The 19,729-nt window shown below is 47.7% G+C and overlaps 1 protein-coding gene across 4 annotated transcripts in view; it reads right to left on the reverse strand.

Moving 5' to 3' along the window:
• Window positions 1-19,525, reverse strand: part of SYT10 (synaptotagmin 10) — a 73,658-nt gene extending 54,133 nt beyond the window's left edge. For 2 of the 4 annotated variants that reach the window (XM_089303985.1, XM_089303986.1), the window contains exons 1-2: window positions 18,997-19,525; window positions 257-614 (exon numbers count right to left, since the gene is read on the reverse strand). In XM_089303985.1, coding sequence (XP_089160111.1) covers window positions 257-614; window positions 18,997-19,147 — 509 coding nt within the window. In that variant the 5' untranslated portion in view covers window positions 19,148-19,525. Of the gene's footprint in view, window positions 1-256; window positions 615-17,736; window positions 18,060-18,996 lie in introns of those variants that run through there. The other 2 variants (XM_051850929.3, XM_089303984.1) reach the window with 2 other exon arrangements.
• Between the last annotated feature and the right edge of the window lie 204 nt (window positions 19,526-19,729).

Genomic DNA, 19,729 nt, shown 5'->3' on the forward strand with positions numbered 1-19,729 from the left:
GAGTGACGCACAGTTGTGCGATTTTAATGAGACCGCAGACCCCACTGTGCCCCTCCGATGGGACCTCTCCCTGTCTCGCTTCTTGGTCCTCAACTTCCCTCTCCCTGTCTTCACATAAGGACATTTCCCCCGTCTTTCCCACTCCGCCATTTCTCTTTTCTGCTCCCTCTTCTCCTCTAAGCTTCGCTGTCCTGTGAAACCACACCACACACACATTCACACACGTATCAGCTTTACTGACGCGACCTCTCCTTACCGGGATGAAGACGTGGGCTCCGTGGTTTGTCTCTGCACGCGTGCATGCTTAATTAAATGTTCCTTCAAGGCAGTCTGGACTTCTGCCGGGATGTCTGGGGAAGTGTGGCTGATTTTTATCGCGGGCTCCATAGCTTTGAGAGCTGGCTTTCCGTTCTCTTTAACCTCTTTTTTCTCTTCAGCCTCAAAGACTTCAGTGGGAGCACTGGAAACGCTCTGGGGAACGGCAGTGACATTGGGAGTCACGGGTTTGCTCTTCCAGCACGGCCAGCACAGCTTCCAGAAAACAAAAAGCGAGACGACCAGCAAGGCCAGCCCACAAAAGCTCACGACGACTGCCAACAGGCTGACGGAAATATCTGGAAGAAAGGTCAAGGTAGAGAGATCTTACTATGTCACGTCTAAGGGCAGGAAGGAGAATTTCATACTATGTCTCATTTACAGTTTCCTGATTTAGTTGCAAAAAATCACTTTTCAGTTATCTTTATTGGGAGGAAAGATGGAAAACCACGTCTGGAAATTCACACATGACACACGTGCCAAGTTCCACTCCAGGGCAATCGTACAGCTCCGAGGAAAACCACGATGCAGACGTGTCGCTTCTCAGCACAGCCCAGATGGCTCACATGCCGCAGATGAGGCCACAGCCTGCACTCTGCTGAGAACCCAGGAACCTCAGAAACTCCCTCCACAGGAAGGCTCCTGTGGCTCAACTCCGACCTAACGAATGTAGCCCTCTCCCTCTCCAAGCAGGGCACAACCTCAAATACTGGTGTTGCCCGCTTTCTGTAATCTTCGGGAAAATAAAGCATGGCTATTTGACAATGGCTGCTGTCAGTGACATCTGCGAACTCATGAGGTGCTGATAACTTGGCATGTTCCTAATTTCTTCAGTCCTTAATGAGTCTACATATTCTGGAGTGGTGTCAAAATGTGTGTGTCCTCAAACTCTGATGCCGAGGTTCTCACGCCTACCATGACGGCACTGGGGCCCCTGGGAAGATGACCAGGTCACAAAGGTGGCACCTCCATGGATGGGATTAGTACTCCTGCAAAGGACATCAGAGGGGCTCTCCTGCCCTTCCACCAAGTGACGACACAGCAAGGCAGTGTCATCTGTGACCCAGGAAATGCAACCTCACCCAACTCCGAAAACCACATTTGTTATTTGTAACCTACCCTGTTTATAGTATTTTGAGACAGCAACTCAAATAGTCTGAATTCTTATCTAGACAATGTTCAATGCTAATATGCTTATTACATAAAATTATTCAAAAGACTGACTCAAAAGTTGGTAAGACGGAGGTAACATGTAATGGGCAGCAGTGACAATGTCCCTTCAGCTGGTTCTGGGTAAGGCAGGCAGATCCTGCACCCTGAGCAGGGGGTGTGCAACTTCCGCTTCTGAGCACACTCAGACTCGGTGCACAGCAACTTCCTGCCCAGGAGCTCCGTGCCCGGTGGGCTGCCTTCACAACGGAAGCACCACGGTGACACCCAGGCGGCGAGCCACGGCGGGAGCGTGCATGCTTAGGACTGTGTACTGAATGGAGGGTGGCCCAAGTGCTTGGGCCCTGCACCTGCATGGGAGACCAGGAGGAAGCACCTGGCTCCTGGCTTCGGATCAGCGTGGTGCGCTGGCCGCAGCGGCCAATGGAGGGTGAACCAACGGCAAAGGAAGACCTTTCTCTCTGTCTCTCTCTCACTGTCCACTCTGCCTGTCAAAAAAAAAAAAAAAAAGACTATGTAATGAAACACCAGACTATGCTGTTCTTCCCCTCCAAACCCATAAACCCAAACTACTCACCAGCAAGTATCAGGAAAAATTTCAACAGGGCGACATTTTACAAAATACCCAACCAGTACTCAAAGCTGCCCAAGTCTTCCAAAAAAGGAAAAGTCTGAAAAACTGTCACATTCAGTAAGTGCCTATGGAGACAACTACAGACAACAGGCTGGCACCCTGGCTGGGAACTTAAACACCAAAAGGCTATGAGGGGGAAAACTAAAGCTATATGAACAGGTGCACGAGTTGTGGTGCAGCAGCTGAAGCCCGCCAGGGCAGGAGTTAGTTTCCTGGCTGTTCCACTTCCCTCCACCCCCCTGCTAATGGCCTGGGACCAGCAGCAGAGGATGGCCCAAGTACTTGGAAGACCCAGCCAGAGTTCCTGGCTCCTAGCTTCAACCTAGCCCCACTCCAGCCATCGTGGCCATTGGGGGAGTGAACCAGTGGATAGAAGAGAGCTCTCATTTTTCTCTTTCAAATCAATAAATCAATCTTTAAAAAGAAGAAAATCTGAAGAAATTGTGGACTTTAATAATGTACCAATAGTGGTGTATGCATGATAACGAATGTAAGATACATAAATACGAGGAGAAACGGGGTACTGGGTTTCTGGGAATACTGTGGTAGTTAATTTTTCTAGTAAATCTGAAACTGCTCTAAGAAGTCAATAAAAAGGGTAATAATGTCTCCCTGTCCACTTCCATTTCTACCACCATAACATAACCAGCGTGATCAATGTGGTACCACAGAATTATTCAAGATCTGAGTAACAAGCAGATTTCATGTGGAAAACCTTTTATATTTGAATTACCTTTGAATTTACTGTTACAACTCTGTTTAACATCAAATTTGAATCCAGCTTCTTTTGCCTGTCAAAATAAACATGCTGTGGGCATGTTACAGGCTTGATAGTGGCCGTTTCTCTCCTCCTCTCCCAATTCGCATTCTGAAGTCCTTTCCTGCACCTGGAACGTGAGTGCACTTGGCAATAAACCCTTTAGATGAGTAAATAAGATACAGTGAGGTCACACAGGGTTGGCCCTCACCCAAAGAAATGGGTGTCCTGCAGAAGAGCCAATGAGGGCGCAGCCTGGCACAGAGGAAAACCCCGGGAGGACCCAGGGAGAAGATGGCGACTGCCAGACAAGAGAGCGGTGGCAAAAGTGCCAGCCTGGCCAGCGCCTGGACCCCTTCCCCCATGCCCACTGACTGCCATAGAGGGCAGGGGTGGTGGAAGCCTGGACCCCTTCCCCATCTCCATCTCCCACTCCCCATCCCACCATCTGTGCTCCAGAACTGCAAGCGGCAAAGTTTTGTTGTGTAAACCACTGGTCGTGGGTACGCTGTTATGGCAGCTTCTGCACACCCACAGAGGGTAAGCCTAATTTCCTGTAACTACCGTTCTAAATCTCGGAGTCCTACCCCCCTACCATGGGTACCAGCTGAGTGTATGTTTATCTGTCCAGCCCTGGTACTACACCAAAAAATGTCTTAAAAATCCATATGCATATGTAATTGTATTTCACTTTTTACTTTTATGTAAATGGCTCACTGCATATTTCTTCCTTCAGTTTGCCTTATTTTTCATTCAATGGTATTTGAAGTTTAGTTTCTTTTTTTTTTTTTTAGATTTTATTTATTTGAAAGGCAGTTACAGAGAGGTGGAAGGAGAGGCAGAGAGGGGGAGACGGGGGGAGACGGGGGGGGGGGAAGAGACAGAGATAGGTCTTCCATCTGCTGGTTCACTCCCCAATTGGCCGCAATGGCCAGAGCTGGACCAATCTGAAGTCAGGAGCTTCCTCCAGGTCTCCCACTCAGTTACAGGGGCCAAGGACTTGCACCATCTTCTACTGCTTTCCCAGGCCATAGCAGAGAGCTAGAATGGCAATGGAATTGCAGGGACTCAAACTGACGCCCATGTGGGATGCCGGCACTGCAGGCGGAGGCTTTACCTGCTATGCCACGGCACTGGCTCCTGAAGTTTAGCTTCATGCCACAGCATATTCCCCAGTACCCCATCATGATGGATATGGCCAATCTCTTAGACTGCAGCATAGCGACCCTGAGCATCCTGGCACCATTCTTCATGTGCTTGTATTTATGATTATTCCTCCAAGACAAATATCAAGAATAGAACTGCTGGGGCCGGCGCTGCAGCGCAGCAGGTTAACGCCTCGGCCTGAAGCGCCAGCATCCCATATCGGCGCCGGTTCTAGTCCCGGCTGCTCTTCTTCCCATCCAGCTCTCTGCTATGGCCTGGGAGTGCAGGAGAAGATGGCACAAGTTCTTGGGCCCCTGCACCCCCATGGGAGACCTCGAAGAAACTCCTGGCTTTGGATCAGTGCAGCTCCAGCCACTGCAGCCATGTGGGGAGTGAACCAGTGGATGGAAGACCTGTCTCTACCTCTCTCTGTAACTCTGTTTTTCAAATAAATAAAATAAAGCTTGTAGCAGTTCTATTCCTTTTTTTTTTTTTTGAAAGGATACAGGTTGTATACATATTTAGGTTTCCACATTTATGAACAAAAACAACCTATGCCTTTGCCAATCCCTTCCATTTCACAGAAATGCTATGCTATAATTTTCATTCATCTAATGGGGAAATGATCCCTCATTTTAATTTCCACTTTCCACTCAGAAATTTAAGTAATTCCAAGTTTTTATTTGAGAGAGAGAGAGAAATAGAGAGATTGATTAGGATCTCGTCCCCCAGTTCACTCCCCAAATTCCTGAGCAGCCAGGACTGGAGTGGGCTGAAGCCAGAAGCTCGGAGCCCAATCCATGTCTCTCACAAGGTTGGAAGGGACCCATCTACTTGAGCCATCACCACTGCTTCCCAGGGCCTAGTAGGAGCTGGGGTCAGGAGCCAGAGCCAGGAATCGAACCCAGGGACTCCACTGTGGGATGTGGGCGTCTCAACCACTAGGCTAAGCTACCTGATCCTTTTTTTTTTTTTACTTTTTATTGTTCATTGTAACTGTAACTTGAGAAGAGAAAAAGTTAATATGCGCGCTGGACTACTATGTAAAAATGGATAAGTACAACTATAGCTTTCACTATGGTCTGAATGTGTTACTCCAAATTTTATGGGTTGGAAACTTCCTTCCAATGCCATAGCGTGGCGCTGTGGGGCCCAGGGAGATGTGATTAAATACAGGAGCTTGACCCCTGTTTATGGCTAGGCTGAGGGTTGTCAGGACGGTATTGAGTCCAGCCTCTCCTGATCTCCTGTGGCCCTCCTGCCTTCTGCCGTGCAATGTCCCAACAGGAAGGTCCTCTCCGGAAGCCAGCACCTTCAAAGTGGGCTCCCGACTTCACAAACTGGGAGAAATCACTTCCTTTCATCAGTTATATATCAGTTTATAGTATCCTGCTACAGCCACGCTGAATAGGCTAGGATAACACCACAGTTTGCAGTCCCTGTCCCTGTTTCTTTTCTGTGTATTTTAACTCCGCTTCCTCAACATTGTGCATCCACCAGTTGGAGGGCAAAGCCAAGACTAAGAAAATAGCAGGGTGGTGTGAGTTAGGGGGAGGACGCAGGCAGTTTCCAGTCTCCAGCTTTTCAGTCTCAGGGGTCAGCCTTGATAGAAACCTCTGCCATATCCGCAGTGTTTTAGACAACTCCTCATGGCACTACTGCTACACAGCCGCCGACATCTCACCAAGGAGCCCCCTGGAAATCTCTAAGCCTGTTTCTACTTTCTCCACTGGTAAAAATTCTCTTTTTGACGTTGGCATCTCGTCCTACCATTTCATCCAAATCAAGACATGTGTGAAAGGGAAAGGTCATGCCATGAGTAACAGCAGCGTAGCAGGAGAAACCGACTCCCCACAGTGCTCAGCCATTCCTACCTTGTGGGGCACTGCTAGACACCTCTGTGACTTGAGCCCCGCTGCTGGTGCAGCTTCCCTCTCCAGCCACCCGTCCCCTACGTGCCCTCCTCTCCTGTGACTGTTACACCTAGCTCTAGGGCAGCTTCTCCTCCTGTTTGGCTCCCTAGCAAATCTGTATTCAACCTTCAACCATCAGGTCTGAGCACAGCTCTCCTCAGAAGCCCTCTCCGCCTCTTCCATTCATCCCATAAGATTCCTGAAGACCACTCCCCCCTTGAACACAGCATTGTGCCCGATGCACCTGTCACCCTTTTACCCCATCTCTGGAGACACGATGTGTTGCAAGGCTCGAATATGATAAAGCTAACATGGTACCCATTATCGGGGCTGACAGCCACTATCCAAATACATCACTCTATGTAACTGAATGCACACACTGGTCATACTCCATGTGATCACTGAATGGCAATAGTAACATACGCTCATAGTTATTTCATTTTAAAAATAATTTTATTTTATTGGAGAGGGAAGGGGAAAGACAGTGTGGGAGAGCACAAGAGAGCTCCAATCCACGGGTTCACTCCAACAAATAGCTACAATGAGTCAAACTGTGTTTGTCTAAGAAATAATTGTTTGCTAGAAACATTTGCTAAAGTACAAAGTAGTCTATAATGACAACTGTTCGGTACATTTGTATTTTTGGTTACAGCCCACTTTTTGTAAATATTCTCAAAGAAGCTAGATAATAAAATGTATTTCTACATATAAAAAAAAAAAAAACCATGTCTACAATGGCCAAGTTTGGGCCAGGGACAGAACCAAACACTGGAATCCAATCCAGGTCTCACACATGGGGGGGGGGGGGCAGAAACCCAACCACTGGAGTCATCACTACTGCCTCCCAGGGTCCACATTAGGGGAAGCTGGAATCAGTAACCAGAACCAGGAATCAAATCCAGACACTTTGACAGTGTTGGCCCCAAACTGCCACAATTTACAAAATAACCTGCAGTTTTCGGAGGGTTTGGAGTTTCATCACAGTGTGTAAGGGGTAATGGAATTGATGGTCACCTCTTACTCATGCACTCAACTCCCTGATCCTTCAGAGCAGGAACAAAATTCACTCACCATTTTACTGTCTACCATAGAGTTCACATGGCAAGGCACATTTGTGGATCCAATGATCACATATTTTTGTAGTTATTTCGAATGATATTGAAATGTCTAATGAAAAGTTGGTGATTTGAAGAATCTGCAGAAAGCCTACAAGGAAGACAGCAAATCCTGGAGTGGAACCATTTAGGTCCGGGTTCAAATGTTAACTCCAACACAGGGACTCTGAGAAGTTGTTTACATCGTTAAGAGTCTCAGTAAATCAAGAGTAGTTACATTTACAACAATACTACAACAAGTTCCTTTTGGTGCAAGAAATGCATGGAAAACATATAGAAGTTTTTTTCCTAATATGTGTTTCCATGGGCCATTCTGAAGGCTCCATCTTTCATAGAACCATGGCAAGTCACAAATAAGGAAGACAATGTTGAGTATGCAGTTGGCAAGGAGTGGCTACCACTATCAACCATTTTTCAGGCAGTGCGTCTAGGAGAGGAGAGGCATAGGTAAGGACTAGGAAAAACTGAATGGTAGTTGTACAGATGGGCAGGTACCCTCTGATGATATTTAATACTCAAAGGACTGTATTTATAACAGAAACTAAAATTTCTGTATTCAATTTAAACAAGCGCTCACAAGTGAAAAATAACAAGTAGGTCCTCGGCAAACTGGTAAGACAACTGAAGCAGAGGCTGTGTTGACCGGCTTAATGTGGTGTAACAAAGGAGTGGGAGTGAGCAAGTAGGCTCTGTGAGTGTAGCTAATCTCCAGAAACTATCCTTAGGTAGCAGGAAGGGAGCAATAAATTGAATATTATCAATGGACTTAATGAAGCTTTTTAAGAATTAAAATACACAATATTTCAGCAGGCTTGAGGCAATTCATGAACAGGAACAGATACAAAGTAAACCCTAACCCTAACCCTAACCCAAGGTGACAGCAGACATGTCTGAAGCAAAGGTCCAAGCACTGAAGTACTTTCTCTTTTCTAAGCAAAGGAGGATCATTCCGGATGCTGGTGAATTTACAAATCTGGGGGCAGAAGGTCAAGGGGACTCTCACTTATGACTGGCATTTGTTTTCCCCAAAGGAGGACACTTTCAGTCAAAAATCACCTGTCCATTACTTTGGGGAATAGTTTGTATTTTTTAAAAGCTGCAATCTTTAAAAGCTTGTTAAATTTTAAAAGAGGAAGTCTGAAATAGGAACTGTATAAAACAGAAGAAAATTGAATAGGAAAACACAGGATGCAGTGGTAATAGTGGACTGGGGTTAAAAATCTTCTCCAAAACGCTCAGTGCTTTGGCGTAGGACAGGAATAGATGGACTTATCCATGAGGGATGCTGGTTGTTTTTTTCTCCAGGAGAAAATGGCAAAGCACAAAGAAAGTGAAGGCAGTGAGGAAATGGTACATCTCAGGCATGGGACTCCCCTTACTGATGGCCGTTACAGCCAAGAGCAAAAGTTAACAGACTGGAGTTCCCAAGACGGAATGAACACACGGCGTTTTGGTTGGGGATTGCAATGTCTGGGCTGAGAAATCCAAGACAGCATCACTGACCAGAGCGACAACTGCCTAGGCCAGTTCATGCCAGAGAGGAGGTAGAGAATTGCACTCCAAGGGCCAGGGGTCACTGATATGAACAGCTGCCCTGTGCTACAGACTCCCAAGCTACCCAGCACAATGGGCAAAGTGATGACTAGCATCGCTAGCTCAAGCTTTCAGTGGAAAATTAATTTTTTTAACATTCTTTGTATCTAGGTAAGATTAGGAGTTAATGAATTTTCAGAAGTTATACCCTCAGCTGTTTCAATTTGCTCACAAAATGCAGGCACATTGCTGTACCACTATCTCATCTGCATATCTTTTTTTTTTTTTTTTTGACAAGCAGAGTGGACAGTGAGAGAGAGAGAAAGGTCTTCCTTTGCCATTGGTTCACCCTCCAATGGCCGCCACGGCTGTTGCGCTGCAGCCGGCGCACCACGCTGATCTGATGGCAGGAGCCAGGTACTTATCCTGGTCTCCCATGGGGTGCAGGCCCAAGCACTTGGGCCATCCTCCACTGCACTCCCGGGCCACAGCAGAGAGCTGGCCTGGAAGAGGGGCAACCGGGACTAGAACCCGGTGTGCTGGTGCCGCAAGGAGGAGGATTAGCTTAGTGAGTCGCAGCGCCGGCTCATCTGTATATCTTTAACTCTTTTCTGCTACGTGAATTTTCCTCTTGTATCATGTCTTAACATCAACATAAAACAACCTCATTCTTAAACCTGAGCAAAGATCACTCTTGTCAGAAGACACAGTAATCCCTAAAATGCTAATTTCTCAGAAACTTTTAGAAACTCATCTTTGCTGAAGTCTGTGTCACCAGACCGTAGCACCTGCATGATCCCATTCTCTGCAGCTTCCGGGTACTGCTGACTCTCATTACCACCACCCCTCCTGTCCACTGCTCACTCTCATTACCACCACCCCTGCAGTGGAGCCCAGAGCAAGCATTAGGATCTCCACTCCAATTACCACCACCTCCACGGAGAACTGTCACTTCCATATTATGGTAACATTCTGGTTCATGTTTCATTTTCCAAAATGTACCAGAGTAATTTCTCATCATTAATAAATTACAACAGGGTTCACTGATATTCTAAACCTTTTGTTTCCTTGGTTCCTCCTGTTGCTGCTGACCACAGACTGAAATTCTGTTCATGGCACCATTCTGTAGAGGAAGAGGGGAAACACACTCACACCAGGAACTCTGGCTCAAAGACAGCCGAGGTGCCTGCCTCTAAGATGAAAATGTGGGATTATCTTTGAAGCTATCTTACTTATATGACCTTGACAGAGTTAGGAAATATGGTCACAACAAGACATCAAATTAACGGTGACCTTAACAACACAGCCGACTTCTTTCTCACATAGACCAAGACTTTCCCGGCATGCTCAGGGCCGATATATCAGCTCCAAGGTGCCTGATATTTTGGTTTCTTCTACATTTTTGCTCCTATATTCAAAGTATTTTGCTGCTTCTTAAAATTCTGAGCTGGTAAGCTACCACGTCCATGTTCCAGGGACCAGGATGGACTATAACAACATGAGCAAAGGGAAGGGTGCTCTGTTCTTACCACAGATCAGGGAGGACATAGGGTATTTGTGCTTTAGGGACTGGGTTAGTTCACTAACTATATGGTTTCCAGTTGCATCCATTTTGTTGCAAATAACAGGATTTCATTTTTTTTCAACCACTCTAGTATTCCATGGCGTACATATCCCATAATTTCTTTTTAGTCTTCAGTTGATAAACATTTGGGTTGATGCTATAACTGTAAGTAATAGAGCACCTAAAAGCTCATCTATAGAAGTCAAATTGACACTTTGAGATGCAATGACTTTGAACAGACCTGTCTTGACTGTTGAGGAACAACTTTTTTTGGCTTTCAAAGTACTTGAATTCTTACTTAGTATAGTCTTATGTGTATAAAGTTAATTGAAAATAGATCTTAGTTGGGACCAGTGCTGTGGTGTAGTGGGTAAAGCCATCACGTGCAGTGCAGGCATCCCATATGGGCACTGGTTGAAGTCTCGGCTGCTCCACTTTTGATCCAGCTCTCCACCATTACCTGGGAAAGCAGTAGAAGATGGCCCAAGACCTTTGGTCCCTGCACCTGCATGGGAGACCTGTAAGAAGCTCCTGGCTTTGGATTAGTGCAGCTCTGGCCTTGTTGTCAACTGGGGAGTGAGCCAGCAGATGGAAGACCTCTTTCTCTCTGCCTCTCCTTCTCTAATTCTTTCAAATAAATAAATAAATCTTAAAAAATAAAACAAATATATAAGCATCGTAGTAAAAAGTAAAAATGGGAACAGGAGAGGGAGGAGTAAGATGGGTAGTAGTGTGGGCAGAGTGGGAGGAATCACTCTGTTCCTAAAATTGAATTTATGAAATGCATGGAGTTTGTATTCCATAACTAAAAGGTTTCTGGGGGTAAAAGCCAAGGCCAAGAGGAACACAGACTGGTCCATTTTAAGGGCACCATCCTAAAGCTGCATACATTCCAGTTGTCAACTCCAAGAGGCAAGAGCTCAGTCACGTGTCCACACCACATTGAAAACAGACAGAAAAGGCTAAGGTTCTTGAGAATTCCTTGTTAGTACCTTGGTATTTACTATGGACTGTAATTCTCAGATAAATGACTACAAAACCTGCAAGAGAAGCCCATGTCAGATTCAATGAAAATGAGAATCCTGCAGAGGGTCTTGCCTGAAGTTGACTGACAGGTGCTTGCAGTTTCAGTGTACTGTGATGTAACAAGGACAAGGTGCTCTTTAACTTCCATCTCTTTGGTCCATATTGCTTTTCTCCAACTTGACTAATGGATCCACATGAAATTGTCTGTCTGAATATTAATTTAATGAACTTGTTACCTATTTTTGCTAGAAATGTTATTAATGTAATACATGTCAATGTGGGGGATTAAAAAATACAAATATCATCCTTTTCTTTAAATGTTATTTTGTGCTGCCACACACCCCACTAAAAGATCTTACTGCTGTGCAGAAGGGGGAATGAACACTGGGACGAAGCTAGCAGTTCTACTGCAAATCCAATACACAACATCCCCCCAGCTGCAGGCCCACTCCCCAGATAACTCCAGTGGCCATGGCTGGGTTGAATGGAAGCCAGGAAAACAACCCAAGTCTCCCACATAACTGGCAGGAAATCTACTTCTTGAGCCATCGCCAATTCCTCCCAGGGTCTGCATTAGCACGAAGCTGGAGTCAGGAGCCTGGGCTAGGAACCAACACAAAGCACTTCCAAGTGGGACAGAGGTGTCTCAACTGGTGTCTTAGCCACTAACCCAAGTATCTGCTCCCAAATGCATATTTAAGAACATTTTATGTTCCTTAAATCAGCATCCATCTTAGTATCAATGGTTTATTACAATCATGGATAGCCAGGCAGTAACTGTGTCACCTTTCCCCTGCTGGTTTATCACCTTAAAGCAAACTGACAACACCCAAATGCATAATGCAGTCCAAGTGGCTTGAAGAAAACGCTGCAGCACACCCTTAACCCTGTAAGCCACAGCTGTGATGGGAACGGCTGGGGACGGTAGTGAGGCCACTGGGTCTGGTGACAATGCCAACACTCCAGCGCCAATGGTCTTTTCACCTTTTCTGAAGTCTTTGAAGGAAGCAAACACAGAACATTAATTTTCTCGACGGTAGAGTCTGACAACAAAGCAAAGTCAAAGGCATCGTCAATTCTGAATCAAAAAATCCTAAGAACCAAACTCCACATTTTTTCTATGTTTTCCTTTTTAATGATATTCCAGAGTAACCTATGATTTTTAAAACTGTGTCTACTTAGGCCAGTGCTGCAGCTCACTAGGCTAATCCTCCGCCTTGCAGTGCCGGCACACCGGGTTCTAGTCCCAGTCGGGGCGCCGGATTCTGTCCCGGTTGCCCCTCTTCCAGGCCAGTTCTCTGCTGTGGCCAGGGAGTGCAGTGGAGGATGGCCCAAGTGCTTGGGCCCTGCACCCCATGGGAGACCAGGAGAAGCACCTGGCTCCTGCCATCGGATCAGCATGGTGCGCCGGCCACAGCTCACCGGCCGCAGTGGCCATTGGAGGGTGAACCAATGGCAAAGGAAGACCTTTCTCTCTGTCTCTCTCTCTCACTGTCCACTCTGCCTGTCAAAAAAATAATAAAAAATAAATTAAAAAACTGTGTCTACTTAAGTTTTAAAGAGATCTTTCCATGAGCACAACATGTTCCTTCTTCTTGGCTCCACCCACGGCAAAGGTGCACCTCATCAACAGTGACAAACTGCAGTCAACCAAATGAGCAACCAATACGGAATTCAAATATCCAAATTGATTTAAAATGGGTATTAACTCAACATTTATGTTAGCTCAAACAACCACACAAATAATGGCTTCCACTTAGGAAGTCCCAATAAACATCTTGAATAAAAGCATAATCTAAAGCCGCCTCCAGACACATTAACACCCCACAATGTCACAGAAGCACTAATAAGCTTCAGAATTCCATTCTGTCCATCACTTCTGTAAATCTCTAACTACTCAAAGTGTCCGTATTTAACAGTGGAGTAACGCACTAGAGAACAGACCCTACCGAACCTCAAGATCTACCTAAAGGGAAAAAAACATAGTGCTATCAGTCCCTTCCTTCCCCCCACTAGAGCAATTCCACCCTTCTGACTCCAACGCCATCACAGCACAATTCTATGTGTGTAAAATATTTTATTTTTCCTGCTAATCATTTTAATACCATTTTAATACCAGCTCTTACAGCTTCTGAGCTCCTTAAGGTACAGCAAGCATTATGAAGAGAAAGAAACCACCCTGTAAGATAAAGCCAGGAAGCCACCTCTTCCTTGGGGATTCTCTAAGCTTACTAAGCACTGGGTACTCCTGCAACAGGATAAATCGGCCTTGACAAGTCAGAGCTCTCAGCTCTTCTCCACTGTCATATGTGGTTATCCAATGCTTCATAGTACCGATTCTTAACAAAACAGGCTGTCAATTGTTTAACTTAGCCAAAATATGGTTTTCTTATGTTTCTCCCAATTTTTTAAAACGTAATTACAAATCAACACAAACAACTCAACTGGTGCATTAATATCCATTTTCAGTGCAGGCTAATTTACGAACTACGTAAAAGGAGTTGTATCTGGGATCATAGGAGTTTAAAGCTGCACATTTCAAACTAGAATCTCAGTTGATTGCTGCAATGTCAATTTAATATGGCCAGGAATTTGAGTTAACAAATACTTGTGAACACTTCAGTGTACATGCACGCATAAACTCATCTAAGAGAACATGTAAGAGAAAGGAACATTGCATGTGATGCTTGGATAACAGCAAATCTAGTAAATGACTGAGGATTTGGGTCACAATTGTGCACTGGTAAGTTTTACTGACTTCATCCAATATGCCAGTAATGAGGGCAGACAGTACTCAGAGTTCAGAGCTGGTCTTCACAATCACTAGTTCCAGCGTGCTACAGCACTAAGGAGGTCACTTTTTTTTTTTAAAAAAAAAAAAAAAAAGGATATATTTATTATGAAAAAGACATAAAGAGAGAGAATGAACCTTTCAACCACTGGTTCACTCCCCAGATGGCCTCATTGGCCAGCAGTGGGCCAGGTTAAAGCCAGGAGCTTTTTCCGAATCTCCAACATGAGCAGCAGGGGCCCAAACACTTGGTGCATCCTCCCATGCTTTCCCAGGCCATTAGCAGGGAGCGGGGTCAGAAGCCGAGCAGCTGGGACGTGAGCAGTGTCCACATGCGATGCAGCAGTCACAGGTGGTAGCTTTGAGCCCTTCACCACAACCTTGGCCCCTGGAGGCCACTTCTTATCCCTACTCTTCAACCAAACTCATCCCAGTGCCATCACCAACAAGCTGTGATTTGGGGGAGGCAAATACCTGCCAGACAGTGTTTACCACTGGGTCTCTGGAGTGAGCTACTGCAATCTGAATAATGCTGGTTTGTTTTTTTTTTTCCCCATGCCACTTTCTGCTTAAACAAATTAAGATGTTTTCCTTTTACTGCCATAAATGAATGTATTCAACATTATTTTCCCATTTTGTAGAACTTCAAAAAACTCACTGCTTTTAAGGCAACACTTGTAAATGCAGCATGGAGTCACAGGTCTACCCAAACACACTCTCAGATCAACATGGGCAGCATTCACACACTGTTAAGTGCTTTTAAATCCCCTAAACGCTATAATTTCTGTCATTGCGTTAATTCAGGCCTTTCTTACGCCAACCTACTTTGATACAGTATCAAACAGTAGAGACACAAACATACAAGTATAATGGGGTCTTCAAAAGTACATGGAAAATATGAATTTTTTTTGACAGGCATAGTGGACAGTGAGAGAGACAGACAGACAGAGAGAAAGGTCTTCCTTTACCACTGGTTCACCCTCTAATGGCCTCCGCAGCTGGCGCACTACGCCCATCTGAAGCCAGGAGCCAGGTGCTTCCTCCTGGTCTTCCTTGCAGGTGCAGGGCCCAAGGACTTGGGCCATCCTCCACTGCACTCCCGGGCCACAGCAGAGAGCTGGCCTGGAAGAGGGGCAACCGGGACAGAATCTAGCACCCCACCCAGGACTAGAACCTGGGGTGCCAGCGCCGCAGGCGGAGGATTAGCCTATTGAGCCACAGTGCTGGCCAAATGTGAATTATTTTAAAAAGATGTGCAGACTTCTATTTTTGGGAGATACCAAATTAAACTTATAATTCTACTTTTCCATGAACTTCTTGAAGACCTCCCCTCCTCATATACAATTCATTTTTGCATCAGACTTTGAGATTATTAAGTAGAGCTCATTATTTCACAAAGAAGGAAGCTAAGAGTTCTAGAGGACAGATTCTCTGGGCCATTTATATATTCACTCAATCAACAAACATTCTCTGAGCCTCTAGGAGGGCTCTCAGGTTTTCTAGGCACTGAGAACAAAATGGTATCAAGCCCAACCTTCCAGGAACTTCTATTCTATTAATGTAATATGCTCAGCATTGGTGGAATAAAATGTCGATCAGGAAAAAGCCAATTCTATTTTCTATATATAGATAATGTCTTCTGCCAGAATTTTATATCAAAAAATCTTTTGAAATAAATGCAGAAAGATCTCCCCAAAACAGACAGTTTTGTTCATACAATCAAAATTAAAATGAAGTCTGTAATTTGAATGAAATGGACAGGTATATATTTGTAAGTAGTTAATACAAAGAAGTGCAGATCTTTCCAACAATAAAAATTGAAAGGTTAAGACAAACCAAGCAACCAGCCACTATCCTGCCAGTTCTGCCAAACACAGTGATGTCCAGAATGAAGAAAAACAGATGTTTGTCAGGAACTGCTTGACCTTTAAAGATAATCGCCCCTGCCCCTGGGAGCCAAGCAACACTGAACTGATGAGCATGGACAGTACGAATGGAAACACAAGCTGGCCACTCCTCAAACTGGGACCATATGGAGCGAGGAATACATCTTCCTTCACATCCTGAGTTCACTGTGTTTCAGCGACTCTTGTTCAGACCTACAAATCTCAAGGGAAAACTTCCACTGTATCATCTGGATGTGTAAAACCCCCAAAATAACCACATACAAAAATCGTTACTCAAATAACTGGGGAGTGTTTCATCTGTACCTGGAGAGAAAAACCTATGAAGTCCCCCCTCTGACTTTAAGCCCTTAGCACAGAATCAAAACGCCATTTAACTCAGACCACGACTGAGCAATTTTATTTGGTACTCCCTTTCCTTATTAGGTAAGTACTCCAACGAAATTTTTTTACCATATATCTACTCATTGTCCCTACTACTAAGAAACTGAAGAAAGTTTTACAATTTTTGATTCTAGAGTTTTTAGTGGGAATTGTTCAAATGTGCAAAATTAAGACACTGTGAATTAAATGCTTGTTAAAATATCTGTTATAATTAGGGTTATATAACTGTGACATGAGTTGAAGTACCTGCAAACTGAAGTGGGTAGTTGCTGTTGGTGAGGTCTGCCTTCAAAGCATCCTATCAGTTATCTTGATGAGCATTTGAGCAGTGATTAAAAAAACAGACACCTGAAAACAGGTCCAAGACTGAATGCATATTCAATTAGGCATACTGTATCTGAAAAGTAACATCTGAGAACATTATACTGATATTTGTTCTCTCTGAACATTTACTAAAATTTTACTGTATGTTCAATGAATTCAGTGGTTAGCATACTGATTCTGGGAAGAGGAGGAAGAAAAGCAATTTTCTACAAACTGCACACCACGACGTTTCTAGTGTACCAGCAGTGTTGATGCGTATAATGGCTGGAATACACTACCTCAAAAAAAAGTCATGCAGTGTTAGCAGCTGCGGGCACAAAATTTTACTCAGAGAGACCGGTCAACTGGATTAAAAAACAGTAGGATAACACTTCGATGTGTGATTCTCAGCTCAGTTCGGACGCTTGTACTTGTCCCAGCAGTGCTGGAAAAACTGACAGTACCTGGGCTGTGCTGGGTAACTCAGGACCTCCCTAAGCCCTGGACCACTCAACATGGCGGATGCGCTCCGCCAAGGGCTTCTCAGCCACCAAGCAGCAGGGTGTCAGGAGGGGCTTTTCAGCTTCGAGCTGACAGTACAGGGCACGAGGGGGCAGGTGGCAAGAAAACCCACTCCGAAAAACCACGTGAAGCTGAGGGGGCACTTAATACAACCGAGGATCCAGTAAGCAGTCTCTGAGCCCAGTTCACAGCTATCTACCAACAGCGGGAATCTATCTGTGCGTTGATGAATTTCACTTCTGACTGTCCCAAGGATTTGCCAAGGGCAAACGTGAACCAATCTTGCTCATCTTTCTAAGCCATACGCAGTCTAGAAGATGATCTTCCCACTGCAATACACGCACATCCATTTACTAAGTCAAATATCTTACTTGAATACTACGTATTTTTGCTCAACAGCATGCGATTCTTTAAACTGTCCCCCTATTTTTGTTCCCAAGGGACCATCCGAAAGGGATTAGGAGGCCAACTTCAAGCGCTCAGCAAAAGCCGGCGGACAGCGTTTTCACCTTGGGCTACCCCAGGATGGATGGATTTGGAAGCTGTTACCGTATTTAGTTTCCAAACTGCACATTACCAGCCAACATGACACCTAGGAAACCATCATTTGAAATTTCCTGACAGGAAGCGGGAAGAGCCCGTAGGGCAATGCACAGTACCTTGAAATCACCAAAACGCAGGTCTTTAAGCATAACGCCCCCTCCTCTCCTGTTCCGCTCGCGTCCCCTCCTCCGACCTCCAACGGCGGGTCACCAGGGCCCCAGCAGGGGCGACCGCTCAGGACCGCCCGGCCCACGCAGGCCATGCTGTCCTGGTGCGCACCTCCCGGGGGGGGGGCAGCCACATCCGGCAAGGGCTGTTCCCCCAACGCCTCCCCGTTCGCTGCGTTGCACACCCGCCGAGGAATTGCACAACCGCTGCGAACAGGGAAAAGAGCTGTGTTCACGCGTTCTGGGAACGCTCACACAATGCCAAGCGCGCAGGGCCGGAGCGGCTCCAAGTCCTCGGTGGTGCTGCGGGCGCAGACAGAAGCCCCTCTAGACTCATGCTACCAGGATCAGATAATCCGAAATACCTGTCCATGGTCCGTGGAGACCACCGCGGGCAAGCGGGTCCGCCGCCACCCGCACCCTTCGCCGCCGGCTCCCCACGTGTGCGCGCGCTCGCGCCTTCCCCGCGCGCTCCGCTTCCACTCGCGCGCGTTGTCCTGGCGACCTCCAGCCCCGAAACCCCGCGGGCCACCGTGCCAACAAACCCTACCGGGGACCCCATGCTTTCGGGCCTGATCCCAGATCCGCCGCGAATCCAGCGTCTGCTCCTGGCGCAACAGGTGCCGGCGGCGCCGCAGCCGGACCACCCAACACCTTTGCTCTGGGGCTGACCCAACGGGTCTGATTTCGTCTCCAGCACCCGAGCCTGCAGAGAAAGCAGTGTCCTTTGGGACACTGTCCATGGCCACAAACCTGATGGCCGGAGCCCTCTTGCGCCCCCAACTCCATTTTCTTCCAAGTTTCGTATACGCTCAGGGAGGGTTGGGAAAGGGTCCTCTCCCCTCTCCTCCGCTTCCTCCCCGTGAGCCCCGGGCCTTGGGTGTGGCCCAGGCACCCACGCGGTCCCTCACAATCGCCCCGATTATGTGGGCTCGAAAACTCAAACGCACCACCAGTTGCGGCCGCCGGGCAGCCCCGCGGGGACGGTGCACCACAGCCCTCAAGTGCGTGGCGGCTCGTGGCGTCCACGCACGGGTTCCGCGCCGGACCCGTGGGCCAACGAGGGCAGCCAGGGTCCACGGAAGAAGCGAACCCCAAACTCCGCACGCTCCAAGTCCCGGGGCGCCTGGCGGGAGGAAAGGCGCGCCTCCCCGAACGTGCCCCGGAGCTGTCCGCGACCCGAGTTCGCAGCGGAGCGCGCCGCCCTACCTGTGCTGCCTCCGCCCGGGGTGCGGCGGTCCGGAGGGAAGATGCCGGAGCACTTCTCCCACTCCACCTGGCCCGCGAAGCAGAGCTCGGTGACGATGTGCAGCGCCTTCTGGCACAGGCTGCTCACGCCGTCCTCCTTGCGGAAACTCATCGTCCGGCTCGCCGGCGCCTTCGCCCCGTGACCTGGAGGCCGGCCCCGGTGCGCCCTAGGTCATAGCCTGCCCGTGGGGACGCTGGCCCGAGCGCGCGCCGCCGGCCCGCAACTCTTTAGGGGCCCCGCGGTGGCCCCATGGCAGGAGCGGCCGGCGCAGACGGAGACGGCGAGGCCGGGGCTGCTGTCCACGCGACGACGCGCCGGCGAGGTTGGCGCCGACTCTCCCGCGACGCGCGCCAGCCGAGGCCAGTGGGAGCAGGGCAGCCGGCATGGAGCGCCGAGGGGCGGGAGCCGCTAAGAAGCCCAGGCCGGCGCCTCGCGGAGACGCCCCCCTCCCTGCGCTTGCTCGCGCGCCCGCTTCCCCGCCGGGCCTGGCGGCGGCGCGGCCAATCGCAGCGCGGCGCGGCGCGGGGAGCGGGCGCGGGAGGGAGCCACGCGCGCCCCGCCGCGCGGGGAGGGGCCGTCCTCGTTTCCCCCGGGCTCCGCGGGCCCCGGCGCCCCACCGCCCCACCCCGGCCGGCTCCGTCTCCAACTTCTCAGCGGATGGATGCGTTTTTCGCTCCCTGTCTGCGTCTGTCC

Source organism: Oryctolagus cuniculus, chromosome 9 (genome assembly GCF_051225735.1).
Source record: "Oryctolagus cuniculus isolate XC-2025 breed Fujian yellow rabbit chromosome 9, ASM5122573v1, whole genome shotgun sequence".
Classification (NCBI taxonomy): domain Eukaryota; kingdom Metazoa; phylum Chordata; class Mammalia; order Lagomorpha; family Leporidae; genus Oryctolagus; species Oryctolagus cuniculus.